Here is a 12,781-nt window from a genome sequence, read left to right on the forward strand (position 1 = left end):
CTATGTAAGACAGATAACTAGTTTCATTATAAACATACTAATTATATGTTAAACAATAGTAAAATATAACAATAAGCAGTAAGATAAGAGAAAAAAATAGCAATTTGAATTAATAATAATTTTCAACAAACTATGCTTTATTGCTTATTGTTTGTTATTGTATATTTATAATATTTAGTTCACAATTTTAAAATAATAGTAACATGTTCTATAGATGTTTATCTGCCATGCAGCTATACTAAATGATGATACAGTCAAAATCAGGGGTCTTCAACCAACAGCCCCTGTCATATTGTGCGGCCCGCGATCACATTTGATATTTAGAATCTATATATCTTTTAATTATAATAAGTTTGCAATTTAAAATTAATTATAAAAATTGTTATAATAAAACTCAATTTTTGTATAAAATACATATTTTTATTACCACGAATACGGCCTACAAGATTTTTAAAAATAATATGAGGCCCGCTGCATAAAAAGGTTGAAGCCCCGGGGTCTAAATTATGAGATCATTTCAAGTTTTTATAAAAACATAAAAAAATGTTGGTATATATAATTACTATAAATATTTACAATATAATGTCAGAAATTTAATCATAAATAACAATAACTAATAAGCGAGTAAAACAATGAAGTTTTTACTTTACTAAATAGTATTTTAAGTACATTATTTTAACATAAAAACATTAACACTCATTTATACTTCGGGAATTTCTTCTTCTTCATCAATGCTTTTTTCGGTAATAGATTCTTTTTGAAACCCTAATTTCTGAAGAATTTCTAAAAAAAAAGAAGAGTACACCATTAAATATATTTGTAGTATAGTGTCAAAGGTTAAATTAAATAACAGATTCTAATTTAAACATTATTTTGAATAATCCCGATACACAATTTATAGATACTTAATTAAAATTATATTATTATTAACATAATTCAATCAGCTCAAGTTAGGTTGATATCTTAAAATTTGACATAATTTTGAATCAAAAGATATAAGGTTTTAATAACAAATATTTATCATACATTCTTATAAGTTTAGGAACCTAGGATTTGTATGTTTTTTTTTTTTATTGATAAATGTTATAATTTTTATATTTTTTAATATTATGATATGATTTATCGTTTAACTTTAAATCTACTATATACTAAGTTTTTTTTTGTTCTATAACACATTGTTTTCTTATTATGTTAAAAATATTGACATTTAGTAGTACCATCTATGTAAATGCTGTAACTATGTTATATAAATGTACAGAAACATAATAATTTATAAAAAAAGGAAATGATTTTAACTTAAGTGAACATAATAACCTACTGAAATAACTGAATACCTTAAGATTAAAATAAATTGAAATTTAACAGTAACAACTAACAGTGATGTACTTTTTATGTTTATATTTGTATTAATAAAATACCAACTATCAAATACTGGTTATAATCACTAACTAATTATATGTATTGAATGTCATTATGAATAAATAATAAATATTAATTAAAACTAAGTGTAAGAATAAATTTTAAAATTTGAACCAAAACATCCCTTCAATTTATTAGTTTAATGTTACAATTATACTAATTAATACATTTTTCAATAGAGTTCTGAAATTATATCTTAATATAATAAATTATAAATGTAATTGACTACATTGAATATCACTATACATTAAAAATACCTCAAGTCAAAGAAGTGGTATTGTGACCTATTTTATAAATAATTTATACAAATTAAATATTAGGAGTGCCATCAGTAAATAATCTCCACTTAAAACTTCATAGTCATTATCTTATGTTATCTTATTAAGCTGTTTGTTGTTAAGCTAAAAATACTAACTCAATTTTGTTGTAGTTTAATCAAAAAAAAAAATATATATATATATAATATAATATAAATCAAATAGTGTAAAGGCACATATTATGCAACAGTTAATTTTATAAATTTTTAAAAAGTTTTATTTTTGATAATTGAAATAAAATACCTAGCATTGACATATTAACATTAAAATTATTATAAGCATGAGAATAATACTGCTGTATTAGGTATATTTTGAAAAATGTAATATTATGGTAATAACAAAATAAAAATCTAGATCAGTGCTTATCATTTATTAATCGTTTTGGTACTGCAAACCGTTTTTCCACAAAAATGTATTGTAATTCCCACATTGTTAACAGGACAGAAAAGTAAATCTAAAAAGGACATTAACATATATTTATTTCTGTTATGGTGGCAGCGGCAATAAGAAAAACTGGTAGATAGAAATAAGAGAATATTTAGATATAAGTCATAACTACAAGCGTATAAACTACGGCCTATACCTGTCATGAATAAATTGATAAAATAAATGATTAACAGCTTTCAGGTAATTTTTAAGATAAATAAAATTTAAAAAAATTAAACTTTTAACAACTTATAAGTTGAGAAACATTGCTCCACATAATTATTAGGTATCTATAATATATTATTAAATATATCATAATAATTAACAGTAAAGTCGAATTCAGTAAATGTATTGATGCATTTAATACATGTGTGTATATTATAAGAGAAACTAGGTAAACTGGGAAAAAATAACCTAACAAAATATATAAATGCATACCTATAAGTTATTCAATAATTAATGATAATTATCATTTCTATAAATTAATTCATTTAAATATATTATTTCTAAATAATACAATGAATATTTAATACTAACCTTTATCAATATAAAATAGTAAATTATCTTTTTGTTGTGTGCGAGCTAAAAGTTCATTCACTAATTGAATTGCTATTTTATTATCACCTTGAACGGTATAATGATCTATCATCATTGAATATACATCACCATATCTAAGTATATCCATATTGGGAGCTGACAAAATTTGTCGACATAATGTCATAGCTGAATCACCATTACCATTGTCAATTTGTCTAAGTAATACAATGATTAAAATAAATTTAATTAATTAATTAATTATGAATTAAAGGATACTAGGACATGGATTTTACCTTTTAACATCCAGAAATTTTTTTACCAAAGATATTTTTTTTGCGATATCTTCTATTAATGTTTTATATTGATCACAATCTTTAGACAACACTTTTAAAGCTTCTGATAAAGCTCCTACTGCTTTATTATAGTTTCGATACTCATCAACTTCTAGCTATTCATAACAATACAAGATTAAATAATATAATACATCACAGCTTTAAGAATATATCAATAAGTAATAATACTCCAAGTAGCCTATTCACTGTAGTATGTATGGCATATAAAAATAAGTCAGCAAAAAGTTTTTCAAATCTATTGTAATGTGAATAATATGACTAATATGTGGGTAAGTGGGTACTGCTCTGCTATTAAAGTCAGTGTCGAGTAGGTTACTGATATGGATGTATTTAACTTTAATTATGCTTAAATATTTTTTAGACATTTTGGTTTCAGTACTAATTATGAAAAACTTAGGTATTAAATTATTAAGTCTTAACTATAATAATTGCACATACAAAATATAAAAAAATTGCAGGTTTTTGTGATTTTGAACTTCAATTGTTAAAAAAAAAAAAATTGCACTCATGTTTAGTTTTATATAGATATAAAAACAAGAATCCAACATATGTGAAAACTTGTATTAAATTCTCAAGAATTTTTGTCTAAAGAAATAAAATTAAAATTTCAAATATTTAGAACTAATTCAGTTGAATTATTTTAAAAATTAACACGTATAGAAAATAATAACATAAATAATAAGTGAAAATTGCAAGTATCTATTAATTTTTTTATTACAACAAAAATTATTTGTGGAATAAAAGTTAATTTAAGAGTGAATATACAAAATGATATAAAAATTTAAACTTCAAATGATCATAAAAAATTAATGTGACATTTGATAAACTTTATTTTTATATTATTATTATAAAACTTAAGAAGAGTCTTGTAATAAATCTTAAAATCTGAGATATAAAAAGAAAAATTTTCATGAATTTTTAATTACAAAATAATTTGGAAATGTTAGTGATATTGATGAATTTTGTTGAAATTAACTTTAAACTCTCATAGGAAAATATTATGATCAGATGTTTTTGATATTTTTTTTTTATTTTCATGATATGGTTGCGGCAGCCGGCGGTCTAAAAATTATCAATACCTAATTATTATTTTACGGATGCCAGCAGCTGCATGCTGGTCAACATGTTAATGAACAATTTATTAGAAATCTTGTATTGAACTCAAGAATCTTGACACATCAAAATTTTTTTTATCAATATTTATAATACACATTTTAACATAATACTGTTATTGTTATTCGTTTTTAAGTTAAACTGAAAAAAATTGAATTGGCCAAATACTGGTTTTAAGTAAAAATTCCCATTTTCCATAACTTTTTTTTTCTTGATTATTTAAACAAATACTTGGCATTTTTAGATAGATATAAAACGTATAATTGTAAAATCAATGGACTCATCTCTTCACTAAAAATTTAAAAATATTATTATAATATAAATAAGATTAAGTTTTTGGAATACATTATTTACAGTTTATTAACGAGTGCCCAACCAGGTATTGGGCAACAATGTATAACACAAAAATATACGATTATATATGTAACATTTATTAATTTGAGTACTTTAATAATTAAATTTCTTTTTTTAGATTCTGAGTGGAGCGAAGAATCTATTGAATTTTTCAATGGGGATTTTTTTATGTATGAGTACACAACAATTTGTCATTTAAATACTTCAATTTTTAACTTTGAGTGAAATTTTGAATAAAAATTGGATCAAGTTTGTAGATATAGTTTAAAGAGATCAAAATAATTAATTTACAGCATTTTTTTCTTTATATAATAGGAAAAACAGAAATTTATACATTAAACCAAATTTTGATTAAGTTGATTTCTTTATTTTGTTATAATTAAAAAACGAATAACCACAGAAATTTGAAATCTTCAGGCATATACTAATAACTATTATAAATTATAAGAATTCTTACTTGAGCACAAGAAATGTAGAAATTGGCCAAAAGATGAGGCGCCTTTCCTTTGTTATAGAATGATACAATAGTTTTTAAAAATTCTGGACGCTCTTGCCAATCAAGTGTTTGTAAATAATTTGCAGCCATGATATAAATTTCATGCTGTCGAGATACATTAGCATAAAATATAATTTTTTCAGTGTCTCCAGATTTTAATAACGCTTTCATGGCTTTTATCTAAATATAATTAAAAATATAAATTATTTTTGTTTTCCAACATGTAAATTTTTTCATAAAAATCTGAGTAAAAAAAATAAAATTATTGTTTTTGGAGTTATGTTTTTATTTTGATGGTAAAGATTAAAATTAGGAATTAGTAAAATTGTTCTTAAAGTTGGGGGTATTATATAAGAATTCATGATCTTAAAAATTGGTTATAAGTTATAATTGTTATAACTTGTAGATTATATACCTTCAATAAAAAATATAACATTATTACTATTTATCTTAGACCAGTGGTTCCTAACTAGTGGTCTGTAAACTCACCTCAAGCGGTCCGCGATATCAAAGAATTTTTTTCAATATTATTAATCTTTTAATTTTAAATTTAAAAAAAAATGAGCAAAATTGTAATTCATATTATTTACGGCTACAGTGTACGTAATGTTAGTGGCTGGTAATTAGATATAATTATGTGATCGATAACAATTTATACATATTATACAGCTGATATAAATAACATACAAGTATTATGATAATAAATAAGTCATGGTCTGTGCCTAGTGTTGAGTTGAAAACCACTGTTTTAGACTAACATTTTGTAATAAAACATAAAACATTTTCATAATAATAAAAGTGTATAAATATACAATATATTACTTCCAACCTTCTGTCCAGCCTGGGTGAATTTTTTTGCTGCTATGTGGTAGTTTGCTTGCATTAAAGCACACTCAGCCAGTTTCTCTAATATAATTGTACGCTTTATATGATCAGATGGAGGGGTTAGACGATCTGCAAGTGCTTCGGTAATAATTACTTTGTGCTCTTGACATTGTTCCATAGCTTCTTCAAACTAAAATTAACCAAATTTTGTTAAAAAATTTTCAAGTATATAACTTATATAAATTAAGTATACTTTGTTAGCCATTGCTAATAAATTAACTGCATTGTCATAGTGCCCTTGACTCATAAAAAATGCTGAACATTTTAATAATAAACTTGAATCATCTTCTATGTTCAGTTCTTGTGACATTGTAACAATTGCATCATAATTTTTATATCTAAAATTAATATTAAATATGTGTTGACATAGTATGGTATAAATTAAAGAAACTTTCAAATGTTATCATCAAATTAACTAAAAAAGTAACAATAAACTAAGATATACATTTTAAAACAATTAAGCTAATTATATTAGAAATAATATTCCACAAACATTCAGGATTAATATTTAAATAACTTACCTAAATGCCAAATCAATAGCTTTATGTAAATAACCTGCTTGATGATATAGTATAACTGATTTATCAGGTGAAATTTCTTCAAAATACTGGGCTACATCCAGTTTTTCTCTTACATTTGCTAATAAAGCAATATCCCAAAGATGGTTATCAAAAAATTGCTCCTAAAATTAATAAATAAAATATTTTATTTTGGTCATTATTTATTTAATTATTTAATATGATAATATTAAATTGCAAAGTAGTAAATCAATGTTTTAATTAGGATTCTTATCATTGTTACAAAAATGAAAAAAGTCTCATACATAACAATAACTAGTACAAAATGCAAAATGTGCACGTACAAAATTTGGATGTCTAATACTATTAATTTTATAATATACTATTATATTTTATTTAATATAGATTTTATACATATACATATATACCGTGTGTCCTAGAAAACACGTTACACTTTATCATTCATTCTCTTTAAATATTTTTTAATTCTGTTTACGAGACGTTAAACTAAACTAATGGATCATAAATCCCTATGACTTACAATTTTTTTAACTCATGTATTTTGCACATGCGCAACACAACTTCATTTTTTTTAAATAACAACCCCTATTTTTAATATCATTTTTGAATTAATCAATTTTTTTCAAGCAATTTTGATCTATCAACATGTATTCTAAACCCAAAATTGACAAAATTGGAGTTAGGAAAATACATATTTTTTTTAAATAAATTATGTATAATTTCTATAATTTCATAATAGTGTGTAATAATAAAATAAAATAATTTGTAAATAGTAAATAATTTATTACTAATAATAAATGTATTAAGTATCAAATGGTATTTATAACAAAAAATACGTAAACTAAAAAAAAAATTTAATTTAATACATTTTTAAAAAAGTTATACCTAGCTCTAACTTTGTCAATTTTAAAAAAATTTTAAGTCATAGGAATTTATGGTTTATTAGTCTAGTTTAACGTTCATAACGCCACACAGGATTGAAAAATATTTAAAGGGTAATGTGTGATAAAGTGTACCCTGTTTCTGAGACACATAGTATATATGTTATTAAATATATATTATATAATGCTAATATTTAGTGTAACGTGTGGATATCAACTTTATATAGATGTCCAGTCCCACCCAACATTGCTTTTTTTTTACCATTTAACAGCAGCATTTTTTTTAAATTATTTTTCTTTTTTGATGAACATCCCAAATTTTATTTCCTTTTTATTCTAAACCAAAAACCAACAACTCATAAAGTTTAATAGTGTGAACCAAAAACAACAAAAAACTTATATTCTGTTATACAACATCAACTATTCAATAAAATACTAATTTATAATCTATATACCTATTAAAGACCTGCATGGACTGGTCCAGAATTAGCCTGGCCAGGGTAGCTTTAAGGCCAGACATTTTTTTGGACAAAAATTAACAAACCTGACTTAAATATAATTGAAGCCGGGTCAGACCGGGCTTCTATGAAAAATGGAGAATTGTTCTTCAAATTTAGTTATAATATATATTATTTAATTTTTTGTTCAAAGGACTTAATGTATAAATAATAAAGTGATAATTGATATTGAAGAATTTTTATATATCAATTATATTAAAAGTTTTTATTATAAATATGTTGTTATAACTTATAAGTAAATTATAGTTATTGTTTATGAATAAAATATTCAAAAAAAAAAAAAAAACCATAAAAAATTTACTTATCCGGGCCGGGCATACATACAACAAATGGATACTGGACCAGGCCGAGCTTACTTAAAAAATTACCGGACTGAGCTGAAAATTATCTGCCCGTGCAAACCTCTAATACCTATTCATTCAATTATCTTGATTTTTTTTTAATGAAAGAGTATATTGCAAACTACAGTACATAAAAAAAAAAATCAAGATAATTGGATGAGTAGTTCCAGAGAATATGCATGTTTAAGATTTCTATTTTCATGTTTTTATACATAGATACATTTATATACAAATTTTTATTTTAAAATTAATATTATTTAATATTTAACTTACTTTACATAAACGAATTGCATTTACATAAGCTGTTGCATCAACATACATTTTTATAGCGTCTTCATAAAGTCCTTGCATTTCATATGACCTAGCAAGATGACAGCAGGCAGCTTTATTGTTAGTGTTCATACAAATCTGAGCAGCTTGCTCCATATGACCAAGATAACAGAAAACGCGGACTGTAGATAAATCATCATTTGCTTGTTGATAATATTTGATTGCACCATCCATATCACCATTACCTTCTAAATACTGAGCCCACCATTTCAATAAGACTCTAAAATTGAATTAATTAAATAATAGTCTTCAATTTTTCTAAATGAACTTACATATTCTTGTTTTTGATTATGTAATTTTCTAAAGTGACTGGATCATCCAATAACATTTTTGGTATAGTAAGACTATGTGTTTCTGACTTGCAATACATAGCAGCAGCCCCTGCTAAATCACCTTTACTTTCCAAATTACGACCTACATTATAATATGTATTTCTGAGATGTATACGATCTTTTGTTTCAGCCACATCTAAAGAAGCTGTTATTTGATTTCTTGCTCTATAGAATTTATTTAGAAGATCATAGCGATTACAACATTTGTATAATTCTTCAGCTTCATCCTGACTCAATAAATTATAAATAAGATTACTCCAAAATACCAATAAGATAAAAATGAAACTTACATACATTCCTAGATGCATAGCAAGACAAGCTACTCTCGCAGCCAGTTCTGGCTCTGTATTTATAGAACGTAAAATAGCTAATCCTCTACAATCATTCATATGACCCAGACATATTTCAGCTACATCTAGACGTTTTGTTTTTACACACATTTTAGCCAAACTTGTCCAGACAGCAGGACTGTACAGAAAATAGAATATAAATATTTGTTATAAAGTATTATGAAATACTTAGTAAATAAAGTATTTGCCTCTTAATGTTGGTGATAAAATTAAAAGCTAGGTCTAAGTCTCCGAGACATAAATTATAACCAAAATTAATGATAGCTGCTCGAACATCAGAATTACAGTCTTCAATTCCTTCAAATTCCTTCATGAGATTGCGCTTGACTCGGGTTTTCTATAACATTAACAGCAATTTTAAGTTATGGAAAATGTGTTAATATCGTTTAATTTACCGTAGTTGTATTGCGTTTACATAATGTTATATAATACGGAGCATCAAGTCCTAATATTGCACAAAATTGATCAGGACAATGTATAATATCTTGAATTTTAAAACCTTTTTGTTCAATAAAAAACATACTAAGTATGACCTAAACAAATAAAAATAGTAGTATATCGCGAGTTAAAGAAAAAATAATAAAACATACAGAGGAACCAATCATTTTTTTTTTTTTTTCTGTTTATTTGGTAATGTGTATAAACTTGGTCTTGATAGTTGATTTTCTGACTTGTCAATACTTTTAGCTTCACAAAATAATAAATTTGGCTCATTTGTATCCCAATAATGAGAAATAATAAATCTTGTATCATTATATTGTCTACAAATATAGATTAAGTTATTTAAATATATATTTTATTTTATAAATATTTCTATACACATTTGTACATTACATACATTTCATCAATGTCTAAACCTTTTTCAAAATGTTTCACATGTATTGTATCTGAATCTCTATCCCAAACAAATAACCGTGGCATAGGTACTAAATTTAAGTTTGCTGCAGTAAATGATACTTTAGTACCATTACTGTTCAAACGTAACTGAATAGCTTCACCATAATCATCTATGTTTAATGTTATATCCTTAGGTTTACATATTGGTTTTGCTTCTCTAGAGTAAAAAAAAAATATCATAAAATTATAATATTATTTTAATTAACAAATTAAATTACCTTCTATTTAAATCCCAGATATGAATAACTCCAGATAATGTGACAGCTGCTAAATAGCATGTATTTAAAGTGAGACAAACTATTGGTGCTTCAACATCCAATGCCTGTTTAATAGTACCCTGAAATGTTCTTATTTGTAATTTGCCACAATTCTCAGCAACAATTACAATTCTATCATAAATGCATGCTTCTTGCACATCACAATTGAAAGTTCCAACTACTGCTGGTATTTCTTTAGATTGAATTTTATAAACTGATATTAATTTACCTTTAAAATTTTAAAATAGAATTGATAAAAGAGAAAGAATTCAGAAAAGATTCTATATTTATTACCATTCCATACACATATATGTTCTTTGTTCAAAGAGAGACCTATAACTTGTAAATTAGTGTTAAAACTAAATGATTCATCTGTACTGGGGTAAAACACATTAAGATCATTTGCTGAAGTCTGTACAATAGCTATTTCTTCTTTATAACTTGCCAACAATGAATGCTCATGTAAAATATAAATACCATTTATTGCGTATACTGCTAAATTTAATGGACTCCAAACACAGTATTTTATGGTATCTGGAATTTTACATGAACCATGAATATTCCATTGGTCTGCAGTTTCTTCATCATAACGCCAAATAATAATATTTCCAATATTTGTTGCTCCACACAATAGTCCTAAATAATGAAAATAAAAATAAATAAAAATAAATATAATTTCAGTTATATGAAAAATAATAACTACCTTTTTCGACTGAGTAAGAAATATTTACAAATGTTTGTTTAGGAAATGAAGACGCATAAGAGTTTGGTGCAGTTAATACATAACTATTACCAGACTCAATATCCCAGAAATGAATAGACACATCATTTGTTGTACAAGCTAATAAAGATGGACCTGCCCAAATGATACACATATCTTCTTTCAATCCATTTAATTTAACCTAAATCATGAATACTTTACTAACAATTTGATTCATAGTTAAACTAGGTAGTTAACTCATAATATAATATAAAATTGGGGAAATAAAAAAAAAATGTTAAATAAATTATAAAAATGAGTTTACAGTAATATTGTGGCTGTATATAATTACAGTTAATTGTAATAAATCATATAAACCAACCTTTGAAACTTCATTTAAAGAACCGTTTTTATGACATTTATAATAGGCTACAGTTAAGTCTTTGCATACTAAAATACAAACATCTCTTGATTCATGACATAAAATTCTTAAAATTATTGAATTAGGTATAAGAACAATGCTAAATTCTCCATCTTCATCAAAATAATATAATTCTCCTACAAAGAAAAAAATGATGACTTAATAATTCATGAATGTTATAATATATAATAATTGACATTTAAAATATTTACCAGTCACTGCAGCACAGTAAAATGTTATATTATCCGAAGTTACAGTCCGTGGGCCATGTGATGTAGTTGTACGAGGCCGCCAAGAACTGAATATATCTAAGGCACTTTGGTCACCAGCTACTGCCATTTTGGCTAAATTAGAAATATCTGTAGCAGCTTTTCCAGCTCTAAATGAAATATTTGTAGATAACATTGCCCCAATATTTGACTTAAATGATATTTTAAGCAACCCTCGACTATCAGACTTCCATCCGATAATAATACCAGTCTAATATAATAAACAGAATTACCATTGAAATATTATTATTAATATATAAAGTAAATATTTGGTTTGAATTAAATTATTTTTGACCTGGTCCCCAGTTACTAAACATCCACCAAGTGATGACCATTTAGAAAATACAATAGTTTCTTCATGAATAGAGTCCAAAGCAGTTACTAATCCGCCATTCCATATATATATTTTTCCAGCATTTGTACCAATAGCTAAAGTACGCTGAGTGGGATGCCAGCAAAACGAAGTTACATGACCTTTACAAATATTTGGTCCAGAATTTTGCAAACTCTCACCCTGAGAATAATAATAAGAAAAATAGTGCAAAATGAAATTATTATAGACAATATTAGTTACTCACTAATTCATCACAAATAAGTATTTGTGCTTCCTCATTTTCACTATAAGATAATATTGCCAATAGACCAAGTTGTCGGTGATAACTTATGCCAGTAGTTATATCATTTTGATTAGTTTTTACCTTATATTCAAGATACGAACTCATTTTCACCAATTTTAGAAAAATTCAAATGTCTGAGATTAGGTATCTATATAGCTATAGCAACCAAATTACATAAACAAAATGATTTACAAAACATTTCTATTAGGTAAAATACATAACAACTATAACAACAATTAAATATGATCGGATAACATTCAACATCAAGAATGAAAAATTAATTTTACTAACATTTTGATACAATTTTTTATAACAATATTATGCTATGATCAAAAACTAAATAACTTCTGGCATTGTCAATACTGCTGATCACTGAACAATTTTATATCACAAATTTCAAATTTAGAAATTTGGAAACACAAGTCAGGA

At 25.0% G+C, this 12,781-nt stretch overlaps 1 protein-coding gene across 1 annotated transcript; it reads right to left on the reverse strand.

Moving 5' to 3' along the window:
• Positions 1 to 109: 109 nt before the first annotated feature.
• Positions 110 to 12,781, reverse strand: LOC113550364 (intraflagellar transport protein 140 homolog). Its single transcript, XM_026952128.1, is given in 22 exon segments — positions 110 to 783; positions 2,700 to 2,914; positions 2,993 to 3,147; positions 4,977 to 5,195; positions 5,845 to 6,030; positions 6,094 to 6,238; positions 6,422 to 6,582; positions 8,453 to 8,729; positions 8,782 to 9,068; positions 9,132 to 9,309; positions 9,380 to 9,528; positions 9,587 to 9,724; positions 9,782 to 9,808; positions 9,811 to 9,952; positions 10,030 to 10,245; positions 10,307 to 10,574; positions 10,640 to 10,981; positions 11,049 to 11,247; positions 11,428 to 11,603; positions 11,679 to 11,946; positions 12,031 to 12,249; positions 12,314 to 12,781. Coding segments are annotated over 22 exon segments (4,194 nt in total). The 5' UTR covers positions 12,458 to 12,781; the 3' UTR covers positions 110 to 700.

This window comes from Rhopalosiphum maidis, chromosome 1 (assembly GCF_003676215.2).
Source record: "Rhopalosiphum maidis isolate BTI-1 chromosome 1, ASM367621v3, whole genome shotgun sequence".
In the NCBI taxonomy this organism is placed as follows: Eukaryota; Metazoa; Arthropoda; class Insecta; order Hemiptera; family Aphididae; genus Rhopalosiphum; species Rhopalosiphum maidis.